General features: G+C 41.8%; 2 protein-coding genes across 4 annotated transcripts in view; one reads left to right on the top strand and one right to left on the bottom strand.

Moving 5' to 3' along the window:
- LOC133541637 (TOM1-like protein 2) overlaps positions 1–9,446 on the bottom strand; it is a 74,320-nt gene extending 64,874 nt beyond the window's left edge. For all 3 annotated transcript variants that reach the window (XM_061885160.1, XM_061885159.1, XM_061885158.1), the window contains exons 1-2: positions 9,328–9,446; positions 1,000–1,084 (exon numbers count right to left, since the gene is read on the bottom strand). In XM_061885160.1, the coding sequence (XP_061741144.1) occupies positions 1,000–1,084; positions 9,328–9,379 (137 nt within the window). In that variant the 5' untranslated portion in view covers positions 9,380–9,446. The remainder of the gene's footprint in view (positions 1–999; positions 1,085–9,327) is intronic.
- Positions 9,447–12,499: 3,053 nt separating this feature from the next.
- The window catches only part of drc3 (dynein regulatory complex subunit 3), a 42,270-nt gene continuing 38,635 nt past the window's right edge, over positions 12,500–16,134 (top strand). The window contains exons 1-4 of the mRNA XM_061885187.1: positions 12,500–12,707; positions 14,472–14,588; positions 14,653–14,819; positions 14,900–15,055. Coding sequence (XP_061741171.1) covers positions 12,521–12,707; positions 14,472–14,588; positions 14,653–14,819; positions 14,900–15,055 — 627 coding nt within the window. The 5' untranslated portion in view covers positions 12,500–12,520. The remainder of the gene's footprint in view (positions 12,708–14,471; positions 14,589–14,652; positions 14,820–14,899; positions 15,056–16,134) is intronic.

Below are 16,134 nucleotides of genomic sequence, written 5' to 3' on the forward strand. Positions count from 1 at the left end.
TTACAAGAAAAACATTGGCGGCAAATTCCGTAGCTTGCTTGATTGACATTCACGGCACCCGAGGGTCTTGTGAGATGACGCTGGCTGCTGCCAGTTCATTATTATGAAAAAATGACAGAGAGGAAGGCGAGAAACACTTTTTATTTCAACAGACTTTCGGGCCGTCCCTTCCGTCAAAACTCTAAAGGCCGACTGCACATTTCCTAGCTTCACAATAAAAGCCCTGCTTCATGCTGCCTGCGCTAACAAAATAAGAGTCTCGGAAAGCTGGCGTGCACAAGTGATGTGCACGCCAGCTTTCTGAGGGATCGCTTGTGCACGCCAGTTTTCCGAGACTCTGTATTTAGTTAGCGCAGGCAGCATGAAGCAGGGCTTTTATTGTGAAGATAGGAAATGTGCAGTCGGCTTTTAGAGTTTTGACGGAAGGTACGGCGCGAGAGTCTGTTGAAATAAAAAGTGTTTCTGGCCTTCCTCTCGGTCATATTTTCATAATAATGATCTTGCAGCAGCCAGCGTCATCTCACAAGACCCTCCGGTACCGTGAATGTCATTTAAGTGACGTCTTGGTGAAGATTGATGATCACTCATTTTTAGGTCTATTTTTTTTAAAAGCCTGGCTGGAGATGGACTGACACACCCCCCGCGGTCGACTGGTAGCTCGCGATCGACGTAATGGGCACCCCTGCTCTAGAGCCATAGGTTCCCTACCCCTGATATATACAAATATAGTGTAAACTAAATAGTATGGACATTGCAAAGTGCTGCCTGTCTTGCTCCCTGTCCTGCCCTATACATTTATAATAATGACTTAATTCTGTACAACCTAATGCAAACAAAAGGCGTTCTGTGCCGTTTGCCTTAGTCAGTCAGTAAGACAAAGAGAGCTCCATGACAAACTGACGTGGGCTCAAGCAGAAATCTTTGCACGACCCAATACCACATTTTTTGCGAGCCGCAACCACGCACTGCTTTACAGCAATAAAGTGCTCCAGTCCTCACCCCTCATCTGTCTCGTTAATGATGTCACAGATCTCCATGTTGAGGGCCCAGTCTTCATGCGGTAGTCCTCCGTCAGTAGCCCTCTCTGAAGGAAGAACAAACACATGTCAATCAATCAATGTTTATTTATATAGCCCCAAATCACAAATGTCTCAAAGGACTGCACAAATCATTACGACTACAACATCCTCGGAAGAACCCACAAAAGGGCAAGGAAAACTCACACCCAGTGGGCAGGGAGAATTCACATCCAGTGGGACGCCAGTGACAATGCTGACTATGAGAAACCTTGGAGAGGACCTCAGATGTGGGCAACCCCCCCCCCCCTCTAGGTGACCGAAAGCAATGGATGTCGAGCGGGTCTAACATGATACTGTGAAAGTTCAATCCATAGTGGCTCCAACACAGCCGCGAGAGTTCAGTTTATGGGGTTGCACGATATAAACCAGGGGTCACCAACGCAGTGCCCGCGGGCACCAGGTCGCCCGTAAGGACCAGATGAGTCGCCCGCTGGCCTGTTCTAAAAATAGCTCAAATAGCAGCACTTACCAGTGAGCTGCCTCTATTTTTAAAATTGTATTTATTTACTAGCAAGCTGGTCTCGCTTTGCTCGACATTTTTAATTCTAAGAGAGACAAAACTCAAATAGAATTTGAAAATCCAAGAAAATATTTTAAAGACTTGGTCTTCACTTGTTTAAATAAATTCATTTATTTTTCTACTTTGCTTCTTATAACTTTCAGAAAGACAATTTTAGAGAAAAAATACAAGCTTAAAAATGATTTTAGGATTTTTAAACACATATACCTTTTTACCTTTTAAATTCCTTCCTCTTCTTTGCGGACAATTTAAATCAATGTTCAGGTAAATTTGTAAATAATAATAAATACATTTTAATTTAATTCTTCATTTTGGCTTCTGTTTTTTCGATGAAGAATATTTGTGAAATATTTCTTCAAACTTATGATTAAAATAGAATAAAAATATTCTGGCAAATCTAGAAAATCTGTAGAATCAAATTTAAATCTTATTTGAAAGTCTTTTGAATTTCTTTTAAAATTTTTGTTCTGGAAAAACTACAAGCAATAATGATTTGTCTTTGTTAGAAATACAGCTTGGGCCAATTTGTTATATATTCTAACAAAGTGCAGATTGGATTTTAACCTATTTAAAACATGTCATCAAAATTCTAAAATTAATCTTAATCAGGAAAAATTACTAATGATGTTCCATAAATTCTTTTTTTGATTTTTTCAAAGAGATTTGAATTAGCTAGTTTTTCTCTTCATTTTTTTTCGGTTGAATTTTGAATTTTAAAGAGTCGAAATTGAAGATAAACTATGTTTAAAAATGTAATTTTCTTTTTTTTTGTGTGTGTGTGTTTTCTCCTCTTTTAAACCGTTCAATTAAGTGTTTTTTTCATCATTTATTCTCTACAAAAAACCTTCCGTAAAAGGGAAAAAAATGTACAACGGAATGACAGACAGAAATACCCATTTTTAATATATTTGGATTTATTTATTAAAGGTACATTGAGAAAATTGGCTATTTCTGGCAATTTATTGAAGTGTGTATCAAACTGGTAGCCCTTCGCATTAATCAGTACCCAAGAAGTAGCTCTTGCTTTCAAAAATGTTGGTGACCCCTGATATAGACAATATACAAACCCTGTTTCCATATGAGTTGGGAAATTGTGTTAGATGTAAATATAAACAGAATACAATGATTTGCAAATCCCTTTCAACCCATATTCAGTTGAATATGCTACAAAGACAACATATTTGATGTTCAAACTGATAAACTTTGTTGGGTTTTTTTTGCAAATAATGGTTAACTTAGAAAGGGCATGTTCACCTCTGTGTTACAACACTCAATAAACGTTTGGGAACTGAGGAAACTAATTGTTGAAGCTTTGAAAGTGTACCGTAATTCTTTCCCATTCTTGTTTTATGTAGAGCTTCAGTCGTCCAACAGTCCGGGGTCTCCGCTGTCGTATTTTACGCTTCATAATGCGCCACACATTTTCCATGGGAGACAGGTCTGGACTGCAGGCGGGCCAGGAAAGTACCCGCACTCTTTTTTTTACGAAGCCACGCTGTTGTAACTCGTGCTGAATGTGGCTGGGCATTGTCTTGCTGAAATAAGCAGGGGCGTCCATGAAAAAGACGGCGCTTAGATGGCAGCATATGTTGTTCCAAAACCTGTATGTACCTTTCAGCATTAATGGTGCCTTCACAGATGTGTAAGTTACCCATGCCTTGGGCACTAATGCACCCCCATACCATCACAGATGCTGGCTTTTCAACTTTGCGTCGATAACAGTCTGGATGGTTTGCTTCCCCTTTGGTCCGGATGACACGATGTCGAATATTTCCCCCAGAAAATTTGGAATGTGGATTCGTCAGACCACAAAACACTTTTTCACTTTGCATCAGTCCATCTTAGGTGAGCTCGGGCCCAGCCAAGCCGGCGGCGTTTCAGGATGTTGTTGCTAAATGGGTTCGGCTTTGCATTGTACAGTTTTAACTTGCACTTACTAATGTAACGACCAACTGTAGTTACTGACAGTAGTTTTATTAAGTGTTTCTGAGCCCATGTGGTGATATCCTTTACACACTGATGTCGGTTTTTGATGCAGTACCGCCTGAGGGATCAAAAGTCCGTAATATCATCGCAGTCCATCTTAGATGATCTCGGGCCCAGAGAAGCCGGCGGTGTTTCTAGATGTTGTTGATAAATGGCTCTCGCTTTGCATAGTAGAGCTTTAACTTGCACTTACAGATGTAGCGACAAACTGTATTTACTGACAGTGAAGTGAAGTGAAGTGAATTATACTTATATAGCGCTTTTCTCAAGTGACTCAAAGCGCTTTACATAGTGACACCCAATATCTAAGTTACATTTAAACCAGTGTGGGTGGCACTGGGAGCAGGTGGGTAAAGTGTCTTGCCCAAGGACACAACGGCAGTGACTAGGATGGCGGAAGCGGGAATCGAACCTGCAACCCTCAAGTTGCTGGCACGGCCACTCTACCAACCGAGCTATGCCGGTTTTCTGAAGTGTTCCTGAGCCTTAGTGGTGATATCCTTTAGAGATTGATGTCGGTTTTTGTTACAGTGCCATCTGAGGGATGGAAGGTCACGGTCATTCAATGTTGGTTTCCGGCCATGCTGCTTACGTGGAGTGATTTCTCCAGATTCTCTGAACCTTTTGATGATATTATGGAGCGTAGATGTTGAAATCCCTAAATTTCTTACAGTTGCACTTTGAGAAATGTTGTTCTTAAACTGTTTGACTATTTGCTCACACAGTTGTGGACAAAGGGGTGTACCTCGCCCCATCCTTTCTTGTGAAAGACTGAGCATTTTTTTGGGAAGCTGTTTTTATACCCAATCATGGCACCCACCTGTTCCCAATTAGCCTGCACACCTGTGGGATGTTCCAAATAAGTGCTTGATGAGCATTCCTCCACTTTATCAGTATTTATTGCCACCTTTCCCAACTTATTGGTCACGTGTTGCTGGCATCAAATTATAAAGTTAATGATTATTTGCCCCCCCAAAAAATGTTATCAGTTCGAACATCAAATATGTTGTCTTAGTAGCATATTCAACTGAATATGGCTTGAAAAGGATTTGCAAATCATTGTATTCTGTTTATATTTACATCTAACACAATTTCCCAACTCATATGGAAACGGGGTTTGTATATTATGTATTTATTCACTGTTCTGTTACAAACAGAGAACAAGGAAACGGGATAAAATTGCTATGGTCTGAAAGGAGGTAGGATTAGATAAACATCTGCATCTTCCTACACCTTTTTGGACGTGCTGTCATAAAACGACTGGAAACGTGTGACGCATTAAAATGTATATATATATAAATTGTATATATGTGTGTGTGCATATGTATATATGTAAGTGTGTGTGAATTTAAATGTATTATATATAGATAATATATAGCATCTACGCAGCAACCACTGAACTGAATTATATTACATATATTATTGTTTTATATATTGTAAATATATATAGTATATGTATAGGGGTGGGACCTAATAAGTTTACTTCTTCCCACTCCCTTTTGAGCCAATCTTGACATCTACAAAAGATTAGTCACATGTAATGTTTTCAATGTAGGTGTAAAAATAATGTATTTATGTATTTCTTTTGTATTTTATGTCATTCTCTTGTTTTGTTTGCATGGCTCAAAATAAACCATTCATTCATTACATTGTATCGTATGTATCCAATCCAATCCAATCCACTTTATTTATATAGCACATTTAAACAACAATAACGTTTCCAAAGTGCTGCACAGCCATGTTAAAAACAATTGTAAAAAAATAAAATAAAATAAATAAATAAATAAAATAAAATTTAAAAAAAAGTATATATAAATATATTATGCTCCACCAATGACTGAATAAAAACAAAAAATAAATAAATATAAAACCAATAAAAACAATATAAAAACAAATTTGATTAAAAACTATTTTAAAGGGTAAAATCAATTAAAACAGTAAAATAGAAATCAAAGTGTACAGAAGACCACACAACTCACGTAGTGTTAAAAGCCAAAGAATAAAAGTGGGTCTTAAGACGAGACTTAAAACACTCCACTGTGGAAGCAGTTTGAACTGAATTGTAGCCAACAAAAGCATAGACTTAATTTAGCACATGGGTCACGACTAGACTAAACAGTTGTAATAAAGTTATTATAATAAGCAAATCCGCATTAGGGCGGTCAACTTTAATGCGGATAAGTGCAAGAAAAAAAGTGGATTGGATGAGTTTGGACCAGAACCAGCAATAGAGGCTAAGAAGAGTAGACAGAAATGAACAGGAGTTGTATCCTGGAGTAAGGCTGGCCTGGCTGTAATGTCGCCTCTAATCTCCTCCAGTGGACAGTCAGCAGTGTGCCACACAATCGGATAAGTCACAGAAAACTATTCACTAATTGTGTCGTGGAGTCAGGTGGAGTCAGATGATTCCCAGGCTTAACAGTGGCACTGACAGGCGGTGCCACGCGGTGCTATCTCGGCTCTTGTTGCCACCCCCACATAAGTGTTTAGTCACCACTGTGACACACGTCCCAGCTATTAAGTCGTCTGTTTCCATCGCAAAATTCCACAGTATTCTGAACATCTGCGTTGGTTGATCTTTTGCAATTTGTTCAATGAACAATGGAGACATCAAAGAAGAAAGCTGTAGGTGGGAAGCGGTGTATTGCGGCCGCCTTTAGCGACACAAACACAGCCGGTGTTTCATTGTTTACATTCCCGAAAGATGCCAGTCAGGCTTTACTGTGGAAAAGAGATGTCAAGCGAACACGGTTGGATTGGACCACCCACACAAAGTACAGTGTGCTATGTGTATTAATAAATAACATTTTACTATTCTGTATTCTGAAGGCGATCTATGTTGTATGCTACTCCAGCATCGATATCAGCAGCGTCCTCCTGACCGTCACCGTCAGGGTCGGGTTCAAAGCGGTATGGCTCTATCCCAGGGGTAGGGAACCTATGGCTCTAGAGCCAGATGTGGCTCTTTTGATGACTGCATCTGGCTCTCAGATAAATCTTCGCTGACATTGCTTAACACAATAAGTAATGAAAAATTCAGCTGGTAATCACAGTGTCAAAAATAACCTTAAAAATACAAACCATTCTCATGCATTTTCATCCATCTATCCAGTTTCTACCGCACCTGTTCAAGAAGTCGGAGCAATGGCAAGAAGTATTTTATTTATTTTTGGTTAGCCTCAGAATAACAATGTTATTAAAAAGAATAAGAGACGTATTATACTCTAAAAATGTTGATCTTTCTTAAAATGCACGCATGCAGTTGTATTCAGTGTTAAAAATATATATATACACACACATATATATATATATATATATATATATATATATATATATATATATATATATATATATATATATATACATGGCTTTCACGGAAATACTTTTATAAATATTTGGCTTGTATGGCTCTCTCAGCCAAAAAGGTTCCCGACCCCTGCTCTATCCCTTGTTGCGGTTGGGCCTGGCCGAGTGGTCCTGCCACCCCCACGGCTGCCACGGCGCCTCTCACAGCATCTTCCCTATCTGAATCGCTCCCACTGCCTTCTAGTCCTTTTTTTTTTTCTTTCTAGTCCTTCACTCTCACTTTCCTCATCCACGAATCTTTCATCATCGCTCAAATTAATGGGGAAATTGTTGCTTTCTCGGTCCGAATCGCTCTTGCTGCTGGTGGCCATGATTGTAAACAATGTTCGGATGTGAGGAGCTCCACAACCCGTGACGTCACAAGCATATCGTCTACTACTTCCGGTACAGGCAAGGCTTTTTTATTAGCGACCAAAAGGTGCGGATTTTATCGGCGATGTTCTCTGCTAAATCCTTTCAGCAAAAATATGGCAATATCGCGAAATGATCAAGTATGACACATAGAATGGACCTGCTATCCCCGTTTAAATAAGAAAATCGCATTTAAGTAGGCCTTTAAGTCAAGCACCTTTTGGCTGGCAAAACTCCACATGGGATTAAGACCAATTAAAGGGTTAGGGCGGCAAACTTTCACAGGATCTTAATTAAGAATCCTCCAAAATAAAGTGTCTGCTAACAAAGCCATTATGATCTACCTCTCACTATCAACATCACTTAAGTGGATGCAAAAAGAAACTATAAAATGCAAATAAGCTCTGTTTCTTGCGACTTCTTTTCTGACATGTTAGAACGCGAAAATGTAAATGTGTAATGTAAACATTGTAACTGTGTACATCAGGGGTCTCAGACACGCGGCCCGCGAGACGTTAATTTGCGGCCCCCACCTTAATCGGAAAGTTTAACGTTAGCGCAACCCGCAAGTTTCATATGAATGGCGCTTGACAGCGTTGTGTTATTTGGCTTCAAAATGGCTCTTTCAACGTTCTGCTTTGCCTACCCTTGCATTAGTGGAAAAGCAGCAAATGAGTGAAAGCGAGAGAGAAGTTGCCATGGAGACAAGGGTTATGGAAATTCAAACTATAATTTTTCCAGGTTCAAAAAAAGAATCCAGGATTTCCCAGAATTCCTGGTTTTCCAAAGCCCTATTTCCACCCTTTTTTCTGGCGACTACTCTTTCCACATTTTTCAATGTATTTCAACCGTTCTACCGTCAAAACATTCCTCTTGATTAGGACAAAAAACTAAGTTGTTTTTTGAACTGAAAAAAATTCCCGTTTTTCCCAAAATTTTCAGGAATTCATTAATAAAACATCTCAATTCAACATGTTACTACTTCAACATTTCTCGCCCGATTTGACACCAACCATTCACCATTCAAGTTTGTTTTTTTTACCATTTTCAAAAGACAAATTCCGCTTTTCCTAAAATTCACACGTTTTCTGAACACAATTTCCATATTTTTCATTTGATTCAAACCGTTCCAACTTCAAAATATTCAGCCTGTTCAGGAATTGTGTGCACTACTTCAACAATTCGTGAAATTTCCTCGCTCCCACATCTTCCAAAGTCAACTGTCGGCTTCATTATAAGAAAATTAAAGAGTTTGGGAACAACAGCAACTCAGACACCAAGTGGTAGGCCACGTAAACTGACAGAGAGGGGTAGCGCATAGTGCAAAGAGGTCCTCAACTTTCCACACATTTTGGACAATTCCATGCTCCCAACCTTGTGTGAACAGTTTGGAGCGGGCCCCTTTGTCGTCCAACATGACTGTGCACCAGTGCACAAAAAAAGTCCATAAAGACATGGATGACAAAGTCGGGTGTGGATGAACTTGACTGGCCTGCACAGAGTCCTGACCTGAACCCTATGGAACACCTTTGAGATTAATTAGAACGGAGACTGAGAGCCAGGCCTTCTCGACCAACATCAGTGTGTGACCTCACCAAAATTCCTATGAACACACTCCGCAACCTTGAGGACAGCCTTTCCAGAAGAGTTGAAGCTGTAATAGCTGCAAAAGGTGGGGACCTACATCATATTGAACCCTATGGGTTAGGAATGGGATGGCACTTTAAGTTCATAGGTGAGTCAAATAATGTTGTTAATATAGTGTAAATTGGAAACATTTTCAAAATGCAAATCATCTTACATTGGCTCCTGTTAGCTGGTATTTATAAAAGCAAAGAGTCAATAATTTAGTATGCGAAAACGTTAGCTCGAACCTCATTCCTATTAGATGACGTCAGCAGCCAGGATGCTATGCTAGCTATTTATTTCCACTGTTGTGGGCGTCGCCAAAATGTTAGCCCACGAATATATTCCACCGTAAATGCCACCGGACAACAAATAAATCATTTTAAAAGGCTGACCTACCTACGCATTGACCCACTGGAGTGCTGTATGGATTACCCAGTAAGAACTCCATTTTGACAACAAACAATCGGCTCGAGGATGACAGGCGGAGGCTCGCAAGTTGTCCACTTAACGCCCGCCTTAACTGTAATCCTATTGGACAACACGCATCTTCAACTTGAACGTGATTGGCTAACGAGGCTGTCGGTCGCGATCAGATTCCCAAACTATCAACACAAATGTTATTCACGTGAATTTAAAATGCGATGTATTTAAAAAAAGAAAACTCACTAGCGGAAAATATTCAATAAAAGCACGTGATAAACAGCAGCCAAGCATTTTACTTTTCAAGTGTGACATTGAAATATACGCTATTTTGACGTCGACCATTTGTGTTTACGAGTGTACGTGAACGCGGCAGGCTGTTGCTATGTGACAGCTTGTAAACAAGAGGAAGGGTAAGAAGCCTAATAGTTTACCTTGTGTAAAAACTGTTAATTAAAGTTAAAATTCACTGTGTTAACAGCACTAAACCATAATCTTTAGATGCATTATTTTAGCTAATTGTTTTGACATGTATAATTTTGTGACATAGATAGATAGATAGATAGATAGATAGATAGATAGATAGATAGATAGATAGATAGATAGATAGATGGATAGATGGATAAATGGATAGATGGATGGATGATACATACATACATACATAAATACACATACATACATACATACATACACATACATACATACATACATACATACATAAATACACATACATACATACATACATAGAACTTTATTGATTCCTTTAGGTGAATTCCCTCAGTAAAATTCGGTCTGATAGTTTATACATCGATGATGAAATATTAACATTGCAACACATGCCAATACGGCCTTTTTAGTTTACTAAATTGCAATTTAAAATTTCCCGCAAAGTGTCCTGTTGAAAACGTCGCGGTATGACGTCACCGGTTGTAGCGGACGTTTTTTTCCAGCCCGATCTAAGCTATAAGTAGTCTATTTTAATCACATAATTACACAGTACTCTGGACATCTGTGTTGCGGAATATTTTGCAAATTTATTCAATTAATAATGGAGAAGTCAAAGTAGAAAGATGGCGGTGGGAAACGGTGTATTGAGCCCGCCTTCAGCAACACAAACACAGCCCGTGTTTCCTTGTTTAAAATTCCCGAAGGTGAGGCTTTACTCTGGAACAGAGCGGTCAAGCGAACATGGTTCCCGACTACATGTCAACCGGCAGGTTTCGGTGAGAAAATTGTGCAAATAAGTCGGCTCTTACCGTAGACATGAGCGGAGCTTGCGTTCTCCAGCAGCTGCGGACTATTACTTCCTCCCACTGGAGACACTGGCGGTCTCCACACCCGTGGCCACACACCTCCGACTTTCAGGTACCATATAATCTCCCTAAAACACTAGTAAAACAATAAGCAAATAAGGGATTTTCCAGAATTATCCTAGTAAATGTGTCTAATAACATCTGAATCGCTCTCACTCCCCTCGCCTTTTTTTTTCTAGTCCTTCACTCTCACTATCCTCATCCACAAATCTTTCATGCTCTCTCAAAGTGAAGTGAAGTGAAGTGAATTATATTTATATAGCGCTTTTCTCTAGTGACTCAAAGCGCTTTACATAGTGAAAGCCAATATCTACAAAGTAATGGGGAAATTGTCATTTTCTCGGTCCGAATAGCTCTTTTTGTTGGAGGCTCCCATTATAAACAATGTGATGATGTGAGGAGCCCTCGCACGGGTGACGTCATCGTCTGCTACTTCCGGTACAGGCAAGGCTTTTTTATTAGCGAGCAAAAGTTGCGAACTTTATCGTGGATGTTCTCTACTAAATCCTTTCAGCAAAAATATGGCAATATCGCGAAATGATCAAGTATGACACATAGAATGGAGCTGCTATCCCCGTTTAAATAAGAAGATCTCATTTCAGTAGGCCTTTAACATAATTTAAAAAAAGTAAATGATGGATGTTTAGATGGAAATAAAATGGGAAAAAAAAAAAACTATCCATCCATCCATCCATCCATCATCTTCCGCTTATCCGAGGTCGGGTCGCGGGGGCAGCAGCCTAAGCAGGGAAACCCAGACTTCCCTCTCCCCAGCCACTTCGTCTAGCTCTATAAGAATACAAATAAAAAGTAACAATAAGAATAAAAATATAACAGTAAAAAAAAGAATATAGCAAGAGAAAAAATGAAGAAAAACGGTACTACTGTCCATCCATCCATCCATTTTCTTCCGCTTATCCGAGGTCGGGTCGCGGGGGCAACAGCCTAAGCAGGGAAACCCAGACTTCCCTCTCCCCAGCCACTTCGTCTAGCTCTTCCCGGGGGATCCCGAGGCGTTCCCAGGCCAGCCGGGAGACATAGACTTCCCAACGTGTCCTGGGTCTTCCCCGTGGCCTCCTACCGGTTGGACGTGCCCTAAACACCTCCCTAGGGAGGCGTTCGGGTGGCATCCTGACCAGATGCCCGAACCACCTCATCTGGCTCCTCTCCATGTGGAGGAGCAGCGGCTTTACTTTGAGTTCCTCCCGGATGGCAGAGCTTCTCACCCTATCTCTAAGGGAGAGACCTGGAAACTCATTTGGGCCGCTTGTACCCGTGATCTTATCCTTTCGGTCATGACCCAAAGCTCATGACCATAGGTGAGGATGGGAACGTAGATCGACCGGTAAATTGAGAGCTTTGCCTTCCGGCTCAGCTCCTTCTTCACCACAACGGATCGGTACAACGTTCGCATTACTGAAGACGCCGCACCGATCCGCCTGTCGATCTCACGATCCACTCTTCCCTCACTCGTGAACAAGACTCCTAGGTACTTGAACTCCTCCACTTGGGGCAGGGTCTCCTCCCCAACCCGGAGATGGCACTCCACCCTTTTCCGGGCGAGAACCATGGACTCGGACCATGGTACTACTGTCGATTATATGAAATATATGATGTGTATATTGCACCTTTAAATATGTATTGCATTGTTCATTGCACTGATTTTTGTTGCAGTTTATGTCAGTATTATCATTGCTTTGTGTCCCCTGTCATCCTAGTTTCATTCCCGTAGAGCCGTCCCGCCTGATCAGTTTCTCCAGTCCGGAGCTGTCCGTCTTAGACATAAATTAGGTATTAACGTGTGAATAGTCTTATCTTTCTTCAAACAGCAGGTTGTTGCTGAAGCAAGTGCAGTCATGTGTGCCGGCAAAGAAACCCCCAACATGAGCTGCTATCATGGGGCATCGAAACCCGTTTATGTAGACGAGGAGCTTCTGCAGGAGGCGGTACTGGAACAAGGACTTCAAGATCAAGCTGAACGTATTGCCAAAGAAGAGGGAATCCACTATAATGACGCCCTTAGGTTGAGTCTGGAATACAGAAGTGAGTACAAAATATAGGCTACAACATGTTCAATGTGGATAGGTTATACAGTATACTCTCTTTAAGAAGGGGGACCGGAGGGTGTGTTCCAACTATCGTGGGATCACACTCCTCAGTAAGGTCTATTCAGGTGTACTGGAGAGGAGGCTACGTGGGATAGTCCAACCTCGGATTCAGGAGGAACAGTGTGGTTTTCGTCCTGGTCGTGGAACTGTGGACCAGCTCTCTATACTCTCGACTGGGTCCTACAGGGTGCATGGGAGTTTGCCCAACCAGTCTACATGTGCTTTGTGGACTTGGAGAAGTTCAACCGTGGGGAGTGCTCAGAGAGTATGGGATATCGGACTGTCTGATTGTGGCGGTCCGATCCCTTTATGATCAGTGTCAGAGCTTGGTCCGCATTACCAGCAGTAAGTCGGACCCGTTTCCAGTGAGGGTTGGACTCCGCCAAGGCTGCCGAATGTCACTGATTCTGTTCAGGACTTTAATGGACGGAATTTCTAGTCGCAATCAGGGCGTTGAGGGGATTCGGTTTGGTGGCTGCAGGATTAGGTCTCTGCTTTTTTGCAGACGATGTTAGAACCTTTATTTAACCAGATAAGAAACCCATTGAGATCAAGATCTCTTTCCCAAGGGTGACCTGGCCAAAAGGTCAACAGCACATGTCACAGAGCAGTTTCAAAAAAGGAATACATTAAGGCATACATTTTAAAATACATAAAAGAGAACTGTAAAACAATAAAGATTTACACCTTTTAAAAACACAGGCACTGAGCTAAAGTCTCTTGGTCTCTGTCCCTCAGGACAGAACGGAAGGCTCCAAAAAGAATTAGTTCAGTGAGTTTCAGTTTCGTCTGCAATGCATTCCATGCCATAGGGGCAGCAATACCAAAAGCTCTTGTGCCAAATTCAGTTCGTACATGGGGAACAGTTAAAACGTACAAATTGTTAGAACGTAACGCATAAGAGCTGTTTGTGATCCTGATGGCTTCATCTGGCCAGGATCTTCAGCTCTCACTGGATCGGTTTGCAGCTGAGTGTGAAACGAATCGGCACCTCCAAGTCTGAGTCCATGGTTCTCGCCCGGAAAAGGGTTTAGTGTCATCTACGGGTAGGGGAGTAGACCCTGCCCCAAGTGGAGGAGTTCAAGTACCTCCGAGTCTCGTTCACGAGTGAGGGAAAAGTGGATGGCGAGATCGACAGGCGGATCGGTGCGGCGTCTTCAGTAAAGCGGACGCTGTATCGATCCGTTGTGGTGAAGAAGGAGCTGAGCTGGAAGGCAAAGCTCTCAATTTACCGGTCGAGCTAGGTTCCCATTCGCACCTATGGTCATGAGCTTTGGGTCATGACCGAAAGGACAAGGTCGAAATGAGTTTCCTCCACGGGGGAGCGGGTCTCTCCCTTAGAGATAGGGTAAGAAGCTCAAAGTAAAGCTGCTTCTCCTCCACATGGAGAGGAGCCAGATCAGGTGGTTCGGGCATCTGGTCAGGATGCCACCCGAATGCCTCCCTAGGGAGGTGTTTTGGACCCATCCAACCGGTAGGAGGCCACGGGGAAGACCCAGGACACGTTGGGAAGACTATGTCTCCCGGCTGGCCTGGGAACGCCTCGGGATCCCCCGGGAGGAGCTGGACGAAGTTGCTGAGGGGGGGAAGGTCTGGGCTTTTCTGCTTTGACTGCTTCCGCCACGACCCGACCTCGGATAAGCGGAAGAATATGGATGTATGGATGGAAGTTAAACAGTGGTTATATTTTCTTCCACAGACATCCGGAGGATAGACCACCTGTGGGAGTTTACGTCGTTGACCAAGCTCAACTTGAACAACAACTTCATCAAGAAGATAGAGGGATTGAACCATCTTGTTAACCTGACATGGCTCAGTAAGGTCGACATCAAATGAATGCATTATAAACTTGCAAGGAATGACCATTCCGTTTTTCCTAGATTTGTCGTTTAACAACATCGAGAAAATCGAGGGTCTGGAGGGTCTTCAGAAGCTGGAAGTGCTCAAGTTGTCCAATAACAGGATCTCTTTTATTGAAAACATGGACAACCTCGTGGAGCTCACTATTTTATGTCTGGCTAACAACCTTCTCCATCAATTGAACAATGTAACGTAAAAGCTGCACCACAAAACAACATATTTTTGGAGTGTTCCGCTAACCAAGTTTTTTTTAAAATTTTTTTTAAGGTGGTTTATCTCAGGAGGTTCAAGAAACTCTTCACCCTCAATATAGAGGGAAATCCCATCCCTGAGGAGAGCTGTGAGGATAACTACCTGATTTTCATTGCTGCTTACTTTCAACAACTTAAGTTCCTGAACAACATATTTCTCAATGAGGATATAGTGAGTATAACTGCATACACCATGACTGTAAACATGAAGCCATGTTTACAGTATAGCTCAAAAGTTTACATACACTTGTAAAGAATCAATCAATCAATCAATGTTTACTCATACAGCCCTAAATCACTAGTGTCTCAAAGGGCTGCACAAACCACTACCACATCCTCGGTAGGCCCACATAAGGGCAAGGAAAACTCACACCCAGTGGGACGTCGGTGACAATGATGACTATGAGAACCTTGGAGAGGAGGAAAGCAATGGATGTCGAGCGGGTCTAACATGATACTGTGAAAGTTCAATCCATAATGGATCCAACACAGTCGCGAGAGTCCAGTCCAAAGCGGATCCAACACAGCAACGAGAGTCCCGTTCACAGCGGAGCAAGCAGGAAACCATCCCAAGCGGAGGCGGATCAGCAGCGCAGGGATGTCCCCAGCCGATACACAGGCAAGCAGTACATGGCCACCGGATCGGACCGGACCCCCTCCGCAAGGGAGAGTGGGACATAGGAGAAAAAGAAAAGAAACGGCAGATCAACTGGTCTAAAAAGGGAGTCTATTTAAAGGCTAGAGTATACAAATGAGTTTTAAGGTGAGACTTAAATGCTTCTACTGAGGTAGCATCTCGAACTGTTACCGGGAGGGCATTCCAGAGTACTGGAGCCCGAAATGAAAACGCTCTATAGCCCGCAGACTTTTTTTGGGCTTTGGAAATCACTAATGAGCCGGAGTCCTTTGAAGGCAGATTTCTTGCCGGGACATATGGTACAATACAATCTGCAAGATAGGATGGAGCTAGACCGTGTAGTATTTTATACGTAAGTAGTAAAACCTTAAAGTCACATCTTAAGTGCACAGGAAGCCAGTGCAGAACATAATGTCATGGTTGTCTTTAGTTTCCAATCATTTCTACAACTCTTATTTTTTTTGTAATAGAGTGATTGGAGCACACACTTGTTGGCCAGAAAAAAAACATTCATGAAGTTTGGTTCTTTTATGAATTTATTATGTGTCTACTGAAAATGTGAGGGTCAAAAGTATACATACAGCAATGTTAATATTTTCTTACATGTCCCTTGG

The sequence above is a fragment of the Nerophis ophidion genome, linkage group LG23 (genome assembly GCF_033978795.1).
Source record: "Nerophis ophidion isolate RoL-2023_Sa linkage group LG23, RoL_Noph_v1.0, whole genome shotgun sequence".
Classification (NCBI taxonomy): domain Eukaryota; kingdom Metazoa; phylum Chordata; class Actinopteri; order Syngnathiformes; family Syngnathidae; genus Nerophis; species Nerophis ophidion.